Source organism: Rhea pennata, chromosome 2, assembly GCF_028389875.1.
Source record: "Rhea pennata isolate bPtePen1 chromosome 2, bPtePen1.pri, whole genome shotgun sequence".
NCBI classification, from domain to species: Eukaryota; Metazoa; Chordata; class Aves; order Rheiformes; family Rheidae; genus Rhea; species Rhea pennata.
This window is the reverse complement of record NC_084664.1, coordinates 2,020,947-2,040,528: the sequence shown is the minus strand read 5'-3', so window position 1 is coordinate 2,040,528 and position 19,582 is coordinate 2,020,947. Positions and strand designations below refer to the sequence as shown.

Genomic DNA, 19,582 nt, shown 5'->3' with positions numbered 1-19,582 from the left:
AAAAACAAAAAACAAAAAACAAACTACAGCCCACTGAGATGCTGCAACAGGGCTTTGGGTCGAAATAGGTCCATTTCGAGACACAGGTAACAGCCTGAGCTGGCTGCAGACAGCTGAGTTCCTCATGGACTATCCAGCCAGGATAAGTGGGTCCATATGTGGACACGAAATAGGTAGCAAAACGGACTCCACTTCACTAGCCTGGAGCTGGTTTGAGTTAGTTTCTGTATTTGATTTTGCATTTTAACAGTGTTCAATGCCTTGCAGGAGGTGCTGCATCTTAGTGGGGGTTGTGTTTAGACAAGCAGGATGGGTTCTACCTTCCTACTAGCAGCAGACTGTGGTTCCCCAGCTGTGGCCCCTCTCAAACTGCTTGGGCGACGCTGCACTTTTCCTCTGGTTTTACTAAGAAGCTGTAATGCTCCCCCAGCAATTCAAAGGGTGTTAATAATATTCCTTCTTGCAGGCATAAACTGAAACAGGGACAAGATAAGCCAGGTAGCCCACAGAAAGGTCTGAGCCCTGATTCTCAAGGGAGCTGTGTCCACACCAGAACTGGTGTAAATCTCTGGCAGGGGATTAATCTCCGATGGGATAAATTAGGAAGCTCTCCTAGCTCATGCCAGGATGATACTCCAACTACCAGCTGAGACCTGTGCACTTAGATGGGGCAAAGCAGATGATTAAAGGTGGTCCTGCTCAGTGCTTTGTTCTTCGATTTGTGTCTTGTCGGTTCTCTGGCCAGAACCACATCTTAACGGATCTGGAAATGGGAAGGATATGAAGTTGAATAATTTATAGCTGGAAGGCAAAGATAATCATATTCTGTCTCAGAGCACAGCCAATAATAAAAAGAGTAATAACAATAAAATAATTCTGTATAGAGATCCTGCAAATCCTAACGAGCTGTCTAACTTCGTTAGATAAAGGCAGGCTCCAAGTGCAGGAAAACAATGCCTGAAATGTTTCTTTCTCCGCACACGCTTGGGAGCGTGCCCATCCCTGCCCCGTGTATTTATGAAAGATACGATTTTTGTTATTGTACTTTGGGATTAGCAGATATCCCTGGACTATAAAATACTCAACCACAAATTATAAAGCAAACAAGCCTCCGTGTCACACTAATGCATGGGCTGTGATTTCATCCCACACAAGCCAAAAAAGTTCAGCAGCCTGGTGGCAAATCTGACCTGTGCACCCCGGGTTTGGTGCGAGTGATTGCTCCTTATGCTGGGAATAGGAACAGGGACGGATCAACTGTGTGAAAAGAGGGTCAGGGCCGGAGGAAGTGAAATCTGAGGTGTGCTTTTCAGGCCCAGACAGTTGTTTGGTTTTTGGACTCCTAGAAATAGCCTCTTAAGTGGTGCTTTGAAATTAGCAGGATTATGTGGCTGTGGCAGCCTGCCTGTAGCCCTCCTCGAGGGGCACCCCTGGCCCAGACAGCTCAAATGGAGACAGCTGCTGTCCCTGCCATCTCCTGCTCCCTTGGGAATGTGCTGCTCAACTCCCTTGATGAAATTCAGTTGCGGTCAGCCCCTGATTTCTGGAGCTGTTTGGGCTAATTCTGGAGTTATTTGAGTAGGAGGCATATGGAATACACCTATCGTACAAATCCGGAGGCTTCGGTTTCTTAGGAATCAGACTAAAAGCAGAAGGAATCATCTAACTTCTTGCTCTGGTCAAAAGGAAAACTCACCATCCTTCCCACTGTCCCCCGAGCAGAGTACAGAAGTGATTTTCTGCTTGGAAAGGGATTCTGAACTCATGATCTGGCACTGAAATATATAAGGTTGGTGAAATCCTGGCCCTCTACAGTCAGTGGCAGAGCTGCCACTGACTTCTGACTTCAGCTAAACTCTCAATGCATTGAATTTTAATTAACAAGCAGGAGGAAAGAACAGAAGAGCTGGACTCTGGCTCCCTCTGAGTCAAATCTCTCACCAGATCTGGTTCCCCTTCCAGAGAGCTCTGCATCGGCATTTCATGGACACAGCTCCCCGGTGCAGAGCGGCTCCATCCTCATCCCACACTGCTGGGAGAGGGGAATGAAGTCCAGTGTTTACCTACTCACTAGACTGTGCAGTTCCCCCTTTCCCACGACTATCAGAGGGCTTGTTCCAGTCTTTTGAACTCTGATTCCTCTGACCCTCTTCACCCTCTGACATGGATAGGACCGGGGAGGCCAGCGGAAATTTCCTGCCCTTTTGGGTGGGCTATTTCTCTGCAAAAGAACAAGCATAGCCTGTCTGCTCAGGTCCTACCACAAGTGCAGCTTCTGGAGACACAGAGACTCTTGGATCATGCACCAGCAGCGCAGCGAGTGACACCAAGCATCTCATGGGGACATAGAGAAAGCACCTGGGCAGCAGAAGCTAGCTTAGCTGGGATGCTATCTGAGGCCTGCAGGTGTTCATGTCCTACAGCCTGCAGTCAGGCCATCTTCACTAGCATATGTGAGGTTGCGAGCAGACTGTGCTGGAACTTCCACTGTGCTGGAACCTGGCAGAATATCCTGCCCAGATCTGGCCCTAAGTTTTCTTGTCCTATACCACAGGAAAAAAACACTAAATCTCTGTCTGATGTACCTGGCTTTACATTAACCCCTTAGCAGTATCCATTTCTCTGTTATCTCTATCCGCTGCTGAAACAGCCCTCTGTTTTGGGACTGGACAGAACGCAGAATACAGGCAGCAGGATTGTGGTTGCCTGCTGCTGCGGCACATTAAAAGTAAGATGGTATAATAGCTCAGAAAATTGTGTTCCTACTTAGCCTCAGCTCTCCCCCTTCCCACCACACTCCTGACCATATGTACTCCTCCATGAGCTGATTCAACCCACTGAGCTGGCAGGAATCTATCACAGCATGGAAAAGAGAAAATAAATGTAGGATACAGTCGTTGCTGGGTCTCTGAATTGCATCATGACAGCCATCAGGGTAAGGAGGGCCCTGGAGCTGAAGCAAACCTCAAGAAGCACGTTCAGCCTCAGAGTCCAGTTCCTTTGGAGGTAACTGCCTTCTCTTGTCCACCTCATTCCTGTATTGAAGGAGAGAGACTTCAGGAACCCCTGTTATCCATGCTGCTCTGAAGTCAGTGCTCAGCTTGGCTGCCACACACACACTCATTCATTCTCCTTCCCACTGTCTCACCAGCAGCTCCTCAAACACCCTTCTGAGCTGATCAGTCAGATGTGGGGAGACCTGGACTGAATGTGCAGAGATGCTGCAGGGTTTACACCACCCAAATGGCACACATACACCTGCTGCCATTCCCAGGTCAAACCCACAGTCTGGGACCCCCACAACTGCCCTAGGCCCTGTGTGTCCCAGATCAAGTACTCCTCTGCCCATAGCTCCCCACCCTCAATGTAGGATGTTGGCTCTACCTCTCTCCACTGTATTTATCCTTCCCTGTTCATCAAGATAACCACTCTTTTCCTCTTGAGTTACATGTCCTTTCAGCTCATAAGTGCCTCAGAATGATCGCTATCCTGTTTCTTTCTTGTTGTTCCCTCTACATCCTCCTTGACAGGCCCACATACCTTATCAGGCCTGCCATGCACCCTATTATACCTCCTCCTCCTAAGCAATAAATGCATGAATGGCAATGGGAGCCATGGGTCCTGCAGGTGACCTCAGCACGGACTCCACCACTACTTCTGAATTTCCCTTCGGTCATCCAGGCTATTTAATCATTAGCACACTCATTGGCAGAGTTTTTGTCTGAGTAGATAAGCAGTACTTCAGATAATGCCTAGATATGGTTCTGGATAACACAAGCTGGAGGGATTGCATACAGCCACTTTGCTTTCAGGGGAAAAAGGAATAGTATTTAGGCTCATAGACGTGAGAGGTGCTGTGCTACTTGGCTTCAGGATCTGGCCCTCTTATTTAGCAGTACAGAGGTAAACAAGGGCTCCCAAGATTCAGAAGAGGCATGGACAAGCTGAGGTACAACACAGATGATACTCCAGGGTCTGCAGCTTGTGGGGACAGTGAAGTGGTTAGGTCAAATCTTTCCACCTACATCACATTGAGGTAGGTGTGTGCCAGGCAGGACTCAGCAGCACAGCCATCCTACCCATGCTAACCTCTTTGACTCTATCAAAGTGCAGAATAAATGAGTTTTCAAAGTCCAAAGGTTTTTGGTGTCTTCGAGGCTTTCTACTGTAATGACCTCAAATATCAGCTGCCTGTTAGATAAGGACAGCTCTTCAAAAGGAGACTTGACCCGCTTGAAAAAGATCGGCTCCTAAATCAGTGTCTGGGGCAAGGGCTGGAGGCAGGAGCTGCTGTCTCAGCACCCCAGGCAGGCTGGTTATCTTACTTTTCATGTGGCTGTTCTGCTGCTGATCAGGGTTCCTTGATGTTATCTTTAGTTTCCTCCTCTCTCCAAGCATTTCAATGTTTTTATTTATTTGCTTAGTCTTGTCACACTGAGAGAAAGAAACAAGCTTAATTGCACCTGTAAAGGCAGGTTTTAAAAGTCCTTAGAAAACTTTATCTTGCCTTCACTGAACTTTGTATTGGGACCTGATCTTTATTTTTTTTTTTTCCTGTATGTTAGAACAGAAAAGTGAGTTGTATGCGAAATCCAGGTAATGCTTGCCAAGGGTTAAGATAAGTTTGAAAGGCAGAACAGCTAGTAGAGAAGTACCATTTCTTGGGCATTTAGCAGAGGACAAATGATCTGAGAACTGAGGCCCAGTGGGGAGCTCGGGGGACTTGCCACTTTTTCAGGCCACTGGTAAGTCATTTAGTTGTCATCTCACTGCCTTCACTTAGGCAGCTGGTGGTCTTGGGCACCCCAGGGAATCCAGCACACCAGGAGAGTTTAGGGCCCATCCTGCATGCTAGGCACAGAGGCCAAGTCAGCAGAAGCAGACAAGCTGGGAGGCATTTCTTAGACAGTGGATGAGGAGGAAAAGGAGGGTTTCAGAAGCTGGAGGCCTTGCTCCATCTAAGAAAGCAAGGACCACTGGACTTGGGGGCATTGATGGTACATGATTTTGTACACTGCCTCACACTGCGCTGTCCCTCTGTTTCTTGTCTCCTCCATGATGGCAGCCTTCTCTGTCATTTCTGCCAGTCTTTGACTTTTCTTTCACAGAACAAGGGAGAAAACAATGTGTTTGTTCGATCTAGCAGACACACAGGGTTGTATTCAGACCACTTACTATAGGTATATTGATTACAGAAAAAAAATTACAGCACCTCTGCTCTTTACCCCCCATACCCAAGACTGGTCGCCAGTGCATTTCATTTAGTGACACAGATGGGGCCTTTGGCTCCTCAGACAGCTCAGATGTGGGAAGCCATAGGCTGCACCGCAGGGTGATTCAATCATTGATCCTTTGGTTTAAAGCTCTTTAGGAAATAGCTGGTCACCTCCAGGAGCAAATGATCTTTTGCTTCTAAAGGTTATAAATCAAATTCCAAAGTTCAGTGAAACCTGATTTCCATGGACTTTGTGTGTTATTTCCATCTATCCCACTTCTATGTCCAAGTGCCTGCTTTCCCTTGGTGTCACCTTTACTTTCTCCTCAACTGCTACATGACAAACGACTGGCTTAGGGCATAAACCACTTCTTTCAGACTCTGAGCAATCAGAATTAAAGCAGCTTTGGGACACCAGCTATGAAGAGTAGTTGCAAATAAATGACATGTTTCTCCTGGTCACGTTCAAAAAGTAAGATCAATAAAGCAATATTACCTAGCATATCTATTTCATGGTTAGCAATTTCACTAAGTTCAGTAGAAATATGAAGTAGGAAGGGAGCTGATAATAGATGGGGCTTCTAAGAGATGACCAACACAGACAATCTGCTGGTTTATCAGGAATCATCAGTTTACAAGGCCTTTCTGCCTCTTAGAGTTGACTTCCTCAAGGTTTTCTCAGAACTTGTCTTTACTTCCAGGTGACTCTAGGTTACATTCACTGAATTTCTTGCTCTAAAATGGCCTCTTCAGTTAAGAAAGGAGAGTAGGAGATTTAACTCTCCCATTGATTATCTGCATGTTTTCTGGCATTTGTTGCTCTGCGTGTGCAATAGGTGCACAGAGGACTTCTGAGGGGTGAAGATGGAGCCTGTGCATCTGGAAATGCAGGTTACTTTCATTGTTCTTCCCACAGAAGGGTAAAAGAGAGAGAGAGATTGCTCTGTAGGCATGGAAAAGGAAAAGTTTTTCTGTTGTGAATAGCCATGGTAATAAGGCATACGCTTGTGTGTGGTCAGAGGGTCTGATGCACCATGTCTAATGCAGAAGTGTCTTCTTTTAACTGGTGCTAAATTATTACAACTGTGGTGGACCTAGAAATGTTTACCCAGGCTAACTGTTGATGGGGGCAAAACAGTATGGGGTTGAATTCCCTTGCCTGACTTCAGATACCAGCAGTATATGTTCTTGCATCTCAGAGTTGCCCCATATCTTCCAAGGACCACTCAGCTGCAGAGCATACCACAGCAGTTCCTCTGAGACAGCACCCCAAAGATCCTAGGTGGCTCTGGAGGTCTCTCCTCATTTCCTTAGCTGGTGAAAGGCACAGAGTTGGTCCAAAACTGTAGCGTGTATATTTACATACATTTGAACATGTGGGTACAGCTGTGCTGCTGACTCACACCACAGCACTGCTAAACAGTCTTCAAGTAGCCCACCATCAGATTCCACTGCAGAGCACCAGCTTCATTTCCAATCCATTTCCCAACATCACTGGTGTTTCTTTGTCAGCCTTTCACCACCACAGTAAAGTGTATTTGTTGTTTTTTGTTTCATTCCTGGGTTCAGATTTTCTTTGTGATTTGCCTTAACCTCATCACAGAAACCACAAAGCTCAAGGGGCCAGAGCCTTCTTCTGGCATAAATCAGTGTTGTTTCTGTGAAGTACAGAAGGGCCAGGAGAATCTCTGCTGATGTCAATGAGTGTCATTGCAGAGAACTAGGGCATAAACCAGAGTTTATCAGTCCAGCTGGCACATTCAGATACTGGCCTCCTGGCCCTGGGTTGCGTAGGGAGGGGAAAGGAGAAGATTCTACAAGTTTAGAGATCTGGGTCAAATGACAAGTCCCCAGTTTCCAGCTTCTCCAATCCATATTCAGCTATACTTCAGTAGCTTCTTTTGTGGCTGGTTGCCTTGTGCCATGAATACCTTCTTGAAAGTATTTAAACATGAGCAATCTAGGGGGGGATGTGAAGCAGAAGGGAGTGTCGCTTTAGTTTATGGCTATGGTGGTGGTGAGGAAGGAGGATGAGCTTGCTGCCAGGCAGGAGGTTTCAAACCACAGGACAGGGCTGAATTCAGCTGTGGATTTGGGTCCATTATAAGAGGATGCCAAATCATGATGTGGGCTGATGTCTGATCCTAAGAGATCTGAGCAAATTGAGCATCAGTGTTTAAAGCAGACTTGGCAATAGATGATCATTTTTACTTCTCTCCCATCCCAGCTTTGAGACTGATTTTGCTATAGCATTCCTTGGTGTCATTGACAGTGTCAGTGTGATTGACATGTTGAACTTGAGGTGCCTTTTGCACATATTTGTAGGGTTGTAAATGGAAATCAGGCCTTTCAAAATCACTAAAAATGTAAATTCCTAATTTACTCTGTTATCAGTGAAAGATAACTCAGATTTCTGGAGAAGCAGGGGGAAGAGGAGAAAACTGCAGCTGGCGAAGATGAAATCAGCTCTCCTTTTTTGTATCTTGGTAAGGATTTGGCCCAGATTCTGGGCCAATGAGTCTGAAAGTGAGGTACGGATCTCCATAGGGGTCATGTGGGCATATGCTTGGCTTGAGGCAAACTGGCCTGACTCAGCGTTTCCTGGGACAACAAGGGCTTCTAGTATAATCAGATAAGCAGAATGAGTGCCAGCCAAAAATGCTGATTGACTACCAACCCATAGACAGAGCTGGGTAAAGGAGAGGCCTGAGGTGAGATAGAAGCAGAGAGTTTAGCCTTCATAGCCTGTCCAGGTAGATGCCTGTTTCCTTCTATTTGACAGGTTTCCTTCTTTTTCTGGTATCACGGATGTGAATCAGCTATCCCTCCTCCAATTGAAATGCAGAAAATTCCATGATGTTACAGCTGTCAGTGCTGTTGCTGGGATAACACATGGATGAGGGCCTGTAGGGAGGGCAGGGAGACCTAACAGACTTGGTCACAAAACTCCTTCTCCCCACCTGGGTGCCTAACTCCCTTATATTCAACTGACAGTGCCAGCCTTCAATGTCAGCTCAGTTAGTCCAAATAAAACTAATTATACATTGTGCTCGCTACTATGGTGGTAGCCTTTGCTTCTCTTTCCTTGCTCTACCACCTTCTGCTTTGCCTCGTGGTAGCACCATTGCTCCTTATCACACCACTGGCCCTAAACTACCAGCTGCTGAACTGGACATATAAAATGAAATGGGAGGAAGAATACTCCACAGAAGTGGGACATTTGCTTCAGTTTTTTTTTCTTCTGGTTGTTTTGGGAGGCCTTTGTTGCAGTTCAGAGAGTAAAGGGGATGGGTAAACTGGCACCAGCTAGCCATCAAACTGGGTTAGTGCCACTGCCAAACCACAGTCTTTTTGGCCTGGCTTTCTAAGGTAATGAGAGGATGCCCTGTTGGAAAGTAGCCTCTGGAGGCTCCAGGAAGGCAGTCCCACCTTTCTCATGAAGACTGTTGCAAAGTGAAGCAGAACGAACTGAGTGAACAGATGGAAGGCAAGGGAGGGGTGCGGCAAAGGGGAAAAGAGGGGATTTTTGACTCCTCAAAGTCCTGGCATTTTTGTCTCCTCTGCCAGCCTTGATGCTATGAGGTGGAGGAAAGGGAGCCCAGCAGTTGCTGGAACAGCACCCTATATACCTCCTATAAATCACTCTGTCCCCAGCTGGAAAGAAATGGTGTCGAAGAGGGCAAAGCAGATCTCTCTGGCATGATGGGCTACAAAGATAGCATCTCTAGCACTCACAGGCCATGGGTTGGCAGGAGATAAGAGCATTTTGGGAGAAGATCCCGGACTTTAGTTCAAGGTCTAGGTTTAATATTTGAACCCTGGAGCAAGGCTGAAGTGTGTGCAAGTGTGTGGAGGGAGAACATGTCTCATCCCAAGGGTGGCCATGCCCTTTTTGGGGCAGAAGGCTCTTACCAAACTGGCCAAGGAAGAGAGGGATGTGAGGACCAGGGCTCCTCCTCCAGCCCAGGGAGAAAGACAGACAAGTTGCTTTGTGAAGTGAAAGAGATGGATGGAGTTGGGATGCTTTTAGCCAGGCCAGGGAGGACTATCCGTACCTTGTCTTTGTCTTCTCACCTCCCTCTGTTGCACTCAGCTGCTGATTATTCTCACCCTGCAGAGAGAGGGAGGCATATCTGTGGTCCCGCCTGGAAGGAAGCATCTGTCTCTTGCTGTTATGTGGCTCCACAGCTCTCTCCCTGTCCAAGCACCCTTGGGGTCCTGCCATTGCAGGGTGGAAACAGCTGTATGACTTGTGCTATGGCTCAGGGACCCAACACTCTGAGCAGTCCCATGGGACCTTTCCCTCCTCTCTTCCTCCAACCCATCACAGACCCTGACACATGGGATAGACAACACTTTGGCACTACCTAAAGAAGCTCCCAGCTGACAAGACTTAGCCTTCACCGGTAAGTAAAAATAGTCAGGTCGTGGGCTAAAGTGCTGTCCTGCAGTTGTCTATAATGTCTTATGTTCTCTTTGACATATTTTTAGCCCTTGCTAGTTTGCATGACCCCAACCAGTGCACAATTAAGGGGTACTGTGCACCGCAGGAGGTAGTGTGGATGAGGCTACATAGCTTTGGAAAATAGCTATACAGCTGCAGGCAGAATCAAGGGAATAGGGAGCAGGCCTCAGAGGATTTATTTCCTTGTACAGGCTTAGCACATGCATGTTGTCCCATGGGAACAGATCAATTGCAGTCCAGTGCTGCAGCAGGTCCCCTTCCACAAGTGCCCAATTTGATCACTGCTACAGAAGCATCAGAGGTGTCAACAACACTGAGATGTGGCTGCACCGGGACTCCAGCTCCCATTTGTTGGATGGTGGTCCTGGAGCACGGGGATGTCTCTTGTCTCTGCAGGATGACAATCAGGCACCTCATTGCAATGTGTTCCAGGGCACGTTTTGGTCCCACGGCCTCCTGCAGTGGTGACAGGCTCTGCTTTTGGCTCCAGGGACCAGTTCTTCTCCTTGCTCTCCAGCTACAGCCAGGGAGTGCAGCACGGCCGCAGCCACTGCAGCTCCTTGCAGCACGGCAGGCCCAGCCCTGCTCTTCCCCGGCATGCCTTTCCCCACTCCCAGCCACAGAGCCGAGGCCCTGGCTGCCCTCAGCACCAGGTGAACAGCGTGTCAAGTCGTCCAGTGTCTCCCCTCTACTGCGTGTTTACCCCCGCGTCCTCTCCCGGGGCAGGCGGAGGGGGGGAGTGGGGGATGCCTGAGCTGACTGGCTGGAGCAGGGAAGACGTCATGCCCCGGAGCTGGCTGCACCGCAGTGAGGTTTAATGTGCCGTAATCACAGAGCTGGCCTTGTTGTAACTGCACCCCATCAGAGCACGGCTCCCAGCCTCCGCTGGCAGCTCCCTAGCTCTTTTCCCGCAGTTGCCACGAGGTGGGTTTTTTTGGAATGGATCCCCCTGAGTGAAGGGAGAGGGGTTTGCTGGGAGGGTGCAGGAAGAAGGGAGAGAGTGGGGAGTGAGGTGATGTCCCACCTCGGCCACAGATGATGCTGGCCCTATCGGCTCCTGAATCAGGACATTAATCAATGTTATGGGGTTTGGGACAGGGTCAGATACCTGTGGTTTGAGGCATGCTGGCAGAGCTCAGCATTGCCAGAGTCATAATACCACACATTGCTCATGAAAGAGCAGATCTGCGATGTTCCAGGAGGCATAGTGCTGGGAGGGACCGGTGGCAGGCTCTGGAGGCAAGCGCTGGTGGGGGAGGGAAAGGGAAAGCAAAGGAAAGAGGGGAAAAAATAGAAAGAAAGGAAGAAGTCCTCTCCATGGATTTCCTGGCCACTCTGCCTTGCGTAAGTGTGAGAGGTGAAGGCTGTCAGCTTTATAACCCATCTGGTGATCCTTTGCTTTATCTCACCCATCTCCTGTGCAGGGAATTTGCTGCAGTGTTACCCGTGCTGCAAAAAAGTGGGGGTATAAGAGCATGCAAAATGAATGACACCAACCAGGCAGGAGAACTGGCAGGCGAGGGTGGAAAGGCAGACCCTCCAGCTAGGCCAGGAAGATGGGAGAGAAATACATGAGATTTGTATTTCTGGGAAAAGCACATCTGGGGAGACCGGGCCCCTTCTTCTTTATCTGTTGTCCCTTGATCTAGGCTGCTTTGCTTTCCAGCGAGGGTCAGAGATGAATTAAGTCCTTAGCTGCCTTTGGCTCGTGGGTGCTATCAGGTGTTACAGTGTTGCAGTTGTACCTCTGCAGTACAATGCACATCTTTCCATGCTCCTAATCAAAGAAAGTTGCAGGTAGCAATAACTCGGTGCTGTGGTGAAGGGACACCGTGCCTTACCAGCCCGTTTGAGTGGTTACACCTGGACACTATTTCCAAAGTCATGAGAGCTGCTTAAAATATCATGAGCTCCTCAAAAAGCAGAAGTTTTGATTGCTTTTCTTTTTCCTTGTCTTGTTTTGGAACTCTAGAAGCAATCGTCTCCAGTTTTTCTCTGCTGCCAAGGAGGGTAAACACTTGCTTTTATTCTAAATACACGCTGAGCATCCCCTAACACATGACTCAGGAACCTAAGGTGTGAAGAAAAACTTACTTATAAAACACCAGATAAATCCATGAGAAGTGGTAGTCCTGCTGCATGACTGGTTACGCATACCCTTGAGGGGTAGGGGAAGAATAAATAAGAAAATATTACTATATCCTTCCCGAGTGTCCTTCAGCAAGTCACCCCATGGAGAAAGTTGTCAAAGTCGGAGGAAGGAGACATCTAAAGAATTTTGGAGTTTCAAAGGAAAAGATATTTTGCTGGCTTTCACGGTCATCATCTGTTCACTGTATGATAGAGGAAAGTGCCAGGGGAAATTAAAAGAAAATAATAATCCTTTGTGTTTTTATTCCTCTGGGGTTTATTGCTACTGCTTTGTTTGTTTATGAGTACACGGTCTTCTGCAAATTCTTTGAAAGAAAATTGGTTTCATTTGTTCAGTGTTTGGGGTTTTGTTGCATCTGTGGTATTCAGACCTAGCAGGTCTTGAAGTGGAAATTTGTATATTTTAATTTGGGAAATGTATCTTTGGAAAGATCTTTGGGCATAAATTAAATCACAAGCAGAACTTTGTCTTTCTATGGTGACTAAGCTGGAGGCACTCACGCTAACATGGCTTGGGTAGACAAGGTGGATTTTTGCCTCTGTGATTATACTGTAGCAATTTCTGGACAGTTCCCATTCCCATTTAAAATCTGCAGCTGCTGTAGTAATGCAGTTAGTAAAGCAGTTATCAGCAATAAAAATCCCTCTAAGACTACAATGAGGCTGAGAATTTTCATCCTTCCTGTCCAGAATATTGGGCTTCAAATCAAATTGGGTGTTTTGAATAAAATTAAATTTGCTTTTGTTGGAAAAAAGGATATAAAACAGCTGTTTGTTTACCTGGCTGAAAATAAACCTACAAATTTCAAATACTATAAGGAAAATTCTCACTTGAGAGGGACTCCTGAGAAAATAATGACAAACCCCTGTCCATGCCGTTTCTTCTCTGAATTTTTGCATAATGCTGAGGAATACTGCTGGTACAGTTACACCTCAGATCTTCATATTCTTCAAAAACATCTTGAATCACAAATAATACCTACTATTTCAGGATTCACTTCCCTGGTTTTCAGTCTGCAGTTTCCAGCTTCACTGGCAGCCACAGACACTCCTGTGAAGTTTGTGAAAGGTAGATAAAAATCTCTGAGTCTAACAATCTAACATTGTTGATGTAAGGTCCATATCTCCACTTAGAAATGGTGAAGGACTCAAAACTGACAGAAAAAGGTTGAAAAGCACAGCTCACTCAATAGCTTCCACAATGTTTTGGCCAAGGGACCACCATTAGCCTCCAGTATTTCTTTTGGACCACCGTGAACTGAATCATCTGACTTTCAGTTAAAAATACTACTGTTTATTATGGTTCTGTAGAGAAATTGGGGATTACTTATCAAGACCTTGTCAACTAGGCTGTGGTACGGGAACACCAGCCTAGATGGAAAGCAAGTGTGCTGCTGGCCTCTGCTGAATTGCAGACTAATTGGTGGGATTAATCTCACCTTACCTAGCCCTTCAAAAATTGTTTGTTTATACTTCTGTAGTCAATGGAGAGAGACAGCTACCACTGTCAGACAGCTCTTCTCATCCTACATAAAGTGTTATATATCTCCCACTGTTTTTCCTGTTTTTTCCCATGTTCTGTAGAAAGAGTCTTGACCAACACACTAAATTAGATGCTTAAACTTTAGACGGCTGAAGATGGAGATGGTTCCACAGTGAAATAATCTGTGCGCTATTTCTGGCTCTGCCATTCACCCTGAGTTGACTTTGAGAAGGCACTTCCTTTTTTGGTTTCTCTCCTATTCTTTATCAGTCCTACTTGTTTAGGCTTGGCTCTGAAGGTGTCAAGGCACTTAGCTCAGGGTGAAATCAAAAGGAGTTATCACTGAAACAGCTTTACACCCTAAGTTCTGGGCCGTGGGCCACAAGTTCCTTGGAGAAGAGATGCATTTTGCTGCAAGCCTGCATAACGTTAAGTCTAATAGTAACAAACTGCTATCTGTGGCCTCAAAATGTGATTGTCTTACTAAAAATGATGTAGATCTGTAGCCTATGACTCCCACAAGATTCACTGATACGGATCTATCGGCCTTGGAGCGGTGGCTGGTTTTGCTGTAGGCAAGCATCCAAAGATAACATCTTCCTGTCCTTCTTCTCCAAAATCTGTTGCGTGAAGACATTTCTCCTAGTGACATTTCAGAGGAGACTTCTTTATTTTTAGTTGCAAAGGATTTTGGTGGGAGGGACTCATATACAGAGAGATGTGCATCTCACAGGCACTCTGGTTATGCTAGCTCTCATTCAAAGCAGTTAGGTACCAGCAGAGGATTTGGGGGGGAGTGAGGATGGGGGCTGTCGTGCTCCATTGTCTGCTCACCCCCATAGAGAATGGAGTCGAGCCAGAGAATTTTCTGCTTTCTCATGGTCTCTGCTGCAAATCAACCTTGAGGAGGTGAGATAATCTCAGTTAATGGATTTGAGGGATCATTAAAACAGGAAATGTGCAGGACAGCTTTGTGGTTTCAGTAGCATCTCTGAAATAACTACTTTCCTTCTGCCCGTACATGTGAATGCTCATAGATATTGTTTAAGGCTCTCTGTCGGTTGAGCAGGACATGCTGAGTTCACGTAACTTATCTCTTTGGTTTGTCCAGAACTGTTATCCTGTCTCTTCTCATTTCTCATGAAAAAGGCTATGACACTTCTGAACTTTTAGGAAGGGTAGTGTTTGGATAAAACATCCCTCTCTCATGCTACTTAGTTCTAAGCCAATGCACATTTTATATCTGTGGTACTCTTTGATGTAAGACTGCCTTATGACCAGAAGTGCAGAAGGATTCAAGTTTGGGCATAAAAATGAGCAGAAATACCATTAGTATGTAACATTGAAACGTCTTCGGGAAGTGATCTATATCACAATGCTTTGGGCTTATGGCCAAGTCTCCTCTTAAAAAAGACCAGGAAGCAGTTTCTTCCAAGAGAAGATTATTTATAATTATTTATCACAGAATTTCTTCTACCTTTATCTGAAGCAGGTGGAGTTGGCCAGAATCAAAAATAGTGTACTAGAATTCAAGATCAAGGACATGACAACCAACTATAATTTTGCAGCTCCTTCAGGCAGATGTCAGAGATCTGCCAACTCTCAGACAACAAAGCAGAGTGGTTACTACGATTTAGTCATGAGGGTTTACAGGCTCCAGCAACTTCCAGGGCTCTTCAAAGGAAAAAGAATGCTCCACTCACAGGAGAAAGAGTCAAAACCTAGGTATTATGTATCAGTTCCCCTCCACCGATACAATACACTCCTGAGTTAGCATTGTGGTCTCTGTTTTTAATAAACCTCGGTGGATTGTTCTTCCATAAGGAACTCTTTCCTAGCAGGATTTTTAATCCGTGTAAGTTTTTAATGCCTACAACATCCTGCAGCAATAAATTCCATGGACTAACTACAAGTTGTGTGAAGAATGTCTCCAACTTGCCACCTCCTATCATCAGCTGGTGCCTCACAACTCCTTCATCACTCCACAGTGTACACAGCCACACACAACCAAGTGCTATTAAGAATGGTCTTTCTCCTTCCCTGAAAAGACTCAGCAGGCAGGAGAAGACTTCTCAAACCATTGCTTAGCCAGATTTCCGCAAGTCCATGAAGTACCATAAAGCTACTGCAGTTGCCCTCAGTTCAGGGAGGTTCATGTTCACAGTCCATAGCTGCCATACACTTGCACATGTCTACAGTTTGGAGAAATCCTTCCAGCATCTGAGTGAAACTCCAGCTACTGAAGAACAAGGCAAGGTTGTCCTTGGCATCAAAGGCTGGTTAAAGCACAGGTTCTCTGCTTTTTATGTTGCCTGCCTGGATTCAAATTCAAAATCTTGATCCTTTCCTCCTGGAGGTTCCAAAGCCTTGGCCCAGAATCTGGGCAAAATCTTTAACTTTGGATGAAGACCTTAATAATAATAACATTCTTTGGATTCTATAAAACTCTTTCTAACAAGTGCAAAGGTCATCTGAGCAGACACACAGCTCTGTCCTGAGCTGGCCAAGAGTGATGGAGAACACATGATCTTTGAGGCAATGCAGAAGGAGAGAAGGCGTCTAGTCTGGAGAAAATCGAGGGGACACATGATTACAGTCTTTCAAGACATAAAAGGCTTCTGCACAGAGGAAAGGAAAAAAAAATATGTTCCTCATGTCCTGCTGGGATAGGAGGTTATGACCTTAGATTACAGCAAAGTAGATCACATTAACCATCAGGAGAAGCTTTCTGACTGAAGGCAGTAGGGCAATGGAATAAAGTGTCTCCAGGAAGGAGATATTCTCTGTCACTAAGAGTTTTTAAAACAGCTTGGACAACACCTCTCCAGAGCAATTTCAAAGAGCTAATTCTGCATTTGAGTAAGAAAATAGACATGGTCATTTTCAGCAGATCTTTCTTCTTTTTTCTAAGTTTTGTGATGACCTGGATTTCCCAAGATGATCCACTCCATTACTTTCATTTACCTCTCTGTACCCTAGACTTTATTTTTATCTGCCTTCTGTAAAGTAACTTCGCAACAGAGGATAGATTAAATGAATCTGATGATCAGGATATTCAGAAACTGTATATCAGTCAGCTCTGGTGCACACATTTTTCCTTCCAGGAAGGAAAGGAGGAAACAAATAGTGAATCATTGCATTTTTAATGTATTCCTCCTGGCATTTTCTTGCTGATGATAGTGATGACCTGAGGATAGGATAAGCTAACTTGCTGTTTTAATGGCCCAACCCAGAATGGCAGCCCTTTAGGACAGGGAAGTCCTTCAATCTAGAAAGATTGGAATGGAGTAAGAAGTTGTTTAAGACATTGTCATTTACCCGGGTGACTCAGTCTAAGTGTTCCTGGCTAAAAGAAGATATCCAAGCTGTCAACAAAACCTTTTTTCTCAAGCAGAACTAAAGCAATTTGCCTCCAGCAAGGCTGGGCTTCTTTTGTTATGTAACCGTCTGTGGCCTCTGAGTGTAACTGTGTAATTACATTCTCCATAGCTGGCTTCAGTTCAACAGGTTTCTCATTCATAGCCAGCACTTGCACAGCATGCCTATACCTTGAAGACATCCTTCTGTGTCCTGGGTATATACATGTGCATCTTTGGTGCACTCAATGGAGCAGATTCCCAAGTATGCTCAGACCCAAAGGCAAGGCTTGGCTAATACGAGACAGTTGTTCACAAGAATAAACGAAGCTGACAGCTGCTTTGCATCACAGGAGCATTGCAAAGCAGCTAACACAGGCCAACCGAATCACTTGCTATAATCTTCGCTATGTTTACTGTACCGGTGGTGTTTTACAGAGTGTTTATATATGCTCCATGCTCTGAATTTCTGTGTCAGCACATAATGTCACTGCAGAAGACTGGCCTGTGGGAGCTGGATGCATCAACACAGCAATGGCTAGGTTCAACCTCAGTTTGCACTTAGAGGCAGATGGTCTGAAGAGGACAGCCAGGACATTTGTATTCTCCAGATTTGGGCTTAATTTCAGAATATGCTGATCTGGATCCTTCATATGTACCCATGGATCCTCAGAGATTTGGGCCCTCGGTGGTGCAAGTTCAGACCCCAAAATACTAGCTATTTTTTAAAAATGTGGGCCATTATTGCCTATGTGTGAATCTACATGACTGAGCCACTTAACTCCTGAGAATCAGCCCCTTCTGAAACCATTCCTGCTCCTTGAATCACTAGTATCTTTTTGAAATGTCACCTGTCATGTTTCTGGATAGTCCTATGCACTGTCTGTCTTATTATCCACTAAGTAAGTAGATAGTGTGACCCGTATATCTTTACAGACCAATTAATGCTCCCACCTCTCTTTTCTTCCTTTTTAAGGGTTATTATTTCTCCTTCCTCCTGTTCCACCCAGGAAATGTTGGGACTCTGCCTTTCATAGAGCTCCTAGGAGACAGAACAGATCAATTTTTAATTCAATTTCCCTTCCTTCTACCATGGGTTTATCTAATAGTGCAAACCTAAAAGAGGCAGAGAACTGGAAAGACACATACTCATTTGCCAATACCCGGAAGGGAAGAAAATGATGACAGCCCTGATATCATATTTTTCTGTCTGCCTTGCAGCAAAAAAAGTATATTATTTTCTTGTAAAAATCACCAAGTTCATAAATGGAATTGGCCCTGAAGCAGAGATGGAGCAATAAAGTCACACCTTTTTGTGTTGCAGTGATGTTTTCATGTCTTGCACCTTAAAATTCTGTGCAACTCTGCAAACAGTTTTTGTCAGCTACAGGAAGAAGTGGGGCAAATGCTTTCCTGCTAGGTCTGCAATCACCAAAAATTCATGGTCACCCAACAACCCTTGGGATTTCCTACTGTCTCATGAAGTGCTTAGGGAGCAATTCACCACCACGCAAAGACAATCTGCTGCAAGCGTGCAAGTGTGCTCTATGCAGCGTGCAAGACTAGCAGCCCATAATCAATACTCAGCTCAGATGGCGTAACTGGCAGACTGGAAGGATCAGTGAAACAAGTGTACTTGGCAAGCAGTTCCCTTCATGCAGAATGTTTCAGTCACAGGCTTATATAGAGCTTCAGCAATACCAGGACCAGAAATAATATCCTGTGGTGGGTTCAACAGGAAAGGCTGAGTTTTGCAGTGACTGTGTCTCAGGCTGGATCTTTTCCTTCTCATTCTGGAGGTACCTGGGAGGACAATGTCTGGGGCTTACTTCAAAGACAAAGACAGTGTCATCTGGGGAAGCCTGGTGGAAAGGCTCAGAAAGAGTCTTTCTTCATCTTACAGTTGTTAACCAATGTAAAAAACACAACTGCAGTTATTGGGAGCACTTACTGGTCAGCAGGCCAGAAGTAGAAGAGATAATTCAGTCAGTGGTTATGGGCTATGACTGGAACTCGGGAGATGTAGCCCATGCAAGTTCCTTCTCTCTCACACAGTGATGTCCCATGCATCAGGTGACAAGAACAGACTGAGGATGGGCCATGTCTAGGGCATCAGTCTCCTCTGCAGAGGAGGGTGCATGTTGAACCTGACGCCCCAAGAGCGATCCGATCACCCCAGCCCAGACTTGTAGTTCAGCTCGTAAATCTTTCCCTCTCCATTCAAACCCACCACACTGTTAAGGTCCAGGTCTTGCTGGAGGAGGAGCTAGTGAGGGCAGGTTGGGGAGGAAAGGATGGAGAGATGTAAGTTTCTTTAGCCCCTCTCAAGTGACAAGAGGTGTAGGACATAGCGTCAGCTGGACTTAAAGCCTTGCTGCACCTTTCACCAGCCTCCTCATCCCTTCCTGCATTTCCCTATCGACAGAAAGAGAGTTGGGTTAAATCTACTGAGAAAGGGTGACAAGCCCTGACTGTGCAGTGACAACTAACAGTGGTGGCAGGAAGTGACCTGGCCCCATTAGTTGCAATCCTTCTTCGCCACAAGCCACTTCACTTCTCCTCCCTCCACGATGTAATAAATAGACATCAAGTCACCGCTGCAGAAAGGCTGTCTCTTGCTCCCTGGACAGTGTCTCAGGAGCTTTGTCTGGCATCACTCTCACCGCACAACATTATTGTCTGGCCACAGGATTCTGATCTGTTGACAAGAGTCTCTTCAATACATATTTAGGTCGTCAGTAAAATATTTATGAAGGAGAATTGATCCACTCTGCAGGCCTTCTGAGGCCTGTAATGCACACCCAAAATGAGGGCAGGGAGGGCAGGGGAGGAGAAGAAAGGAGAGGGAGCAGTACAGTTGCAGAGGCTGCTGCAGTTTCTAACTGAAATACACCTTCAAACCCTCCATGAAA

The 19,582-nt window shown here is 45.9% G+C and overlaps 1 protein-coding gene across 2 annotated transcripts in view; it reads left to right on the top strand.

Moving 5' to 3' along the window:
• The window catches only part of PTH1R (parathyroid hormone 1 receptor), a 124,039-nt gene that overhangs the window by 4,267 nt on the left and 100,190 nt on the right, over window positions 1–19,582 (top strand). Inside the window, exon 2 of one of the 2 annotated variants that reach the window (XM_062567633.1) lies at window positions 10,682–10,697. The exons of the other annotated variant lie outside the window; for it this stretch is intronic. Within the exon in view, the coding sequence (XP_062423617.1) occupies window positions 10,682–10,697 (16 nt within the window). The remainder of the gene's footprint in view (window positions 1–10,681; window positions 10,698–19,582) is intronic. 2 annotated transcript variants of the gene reach the window in all.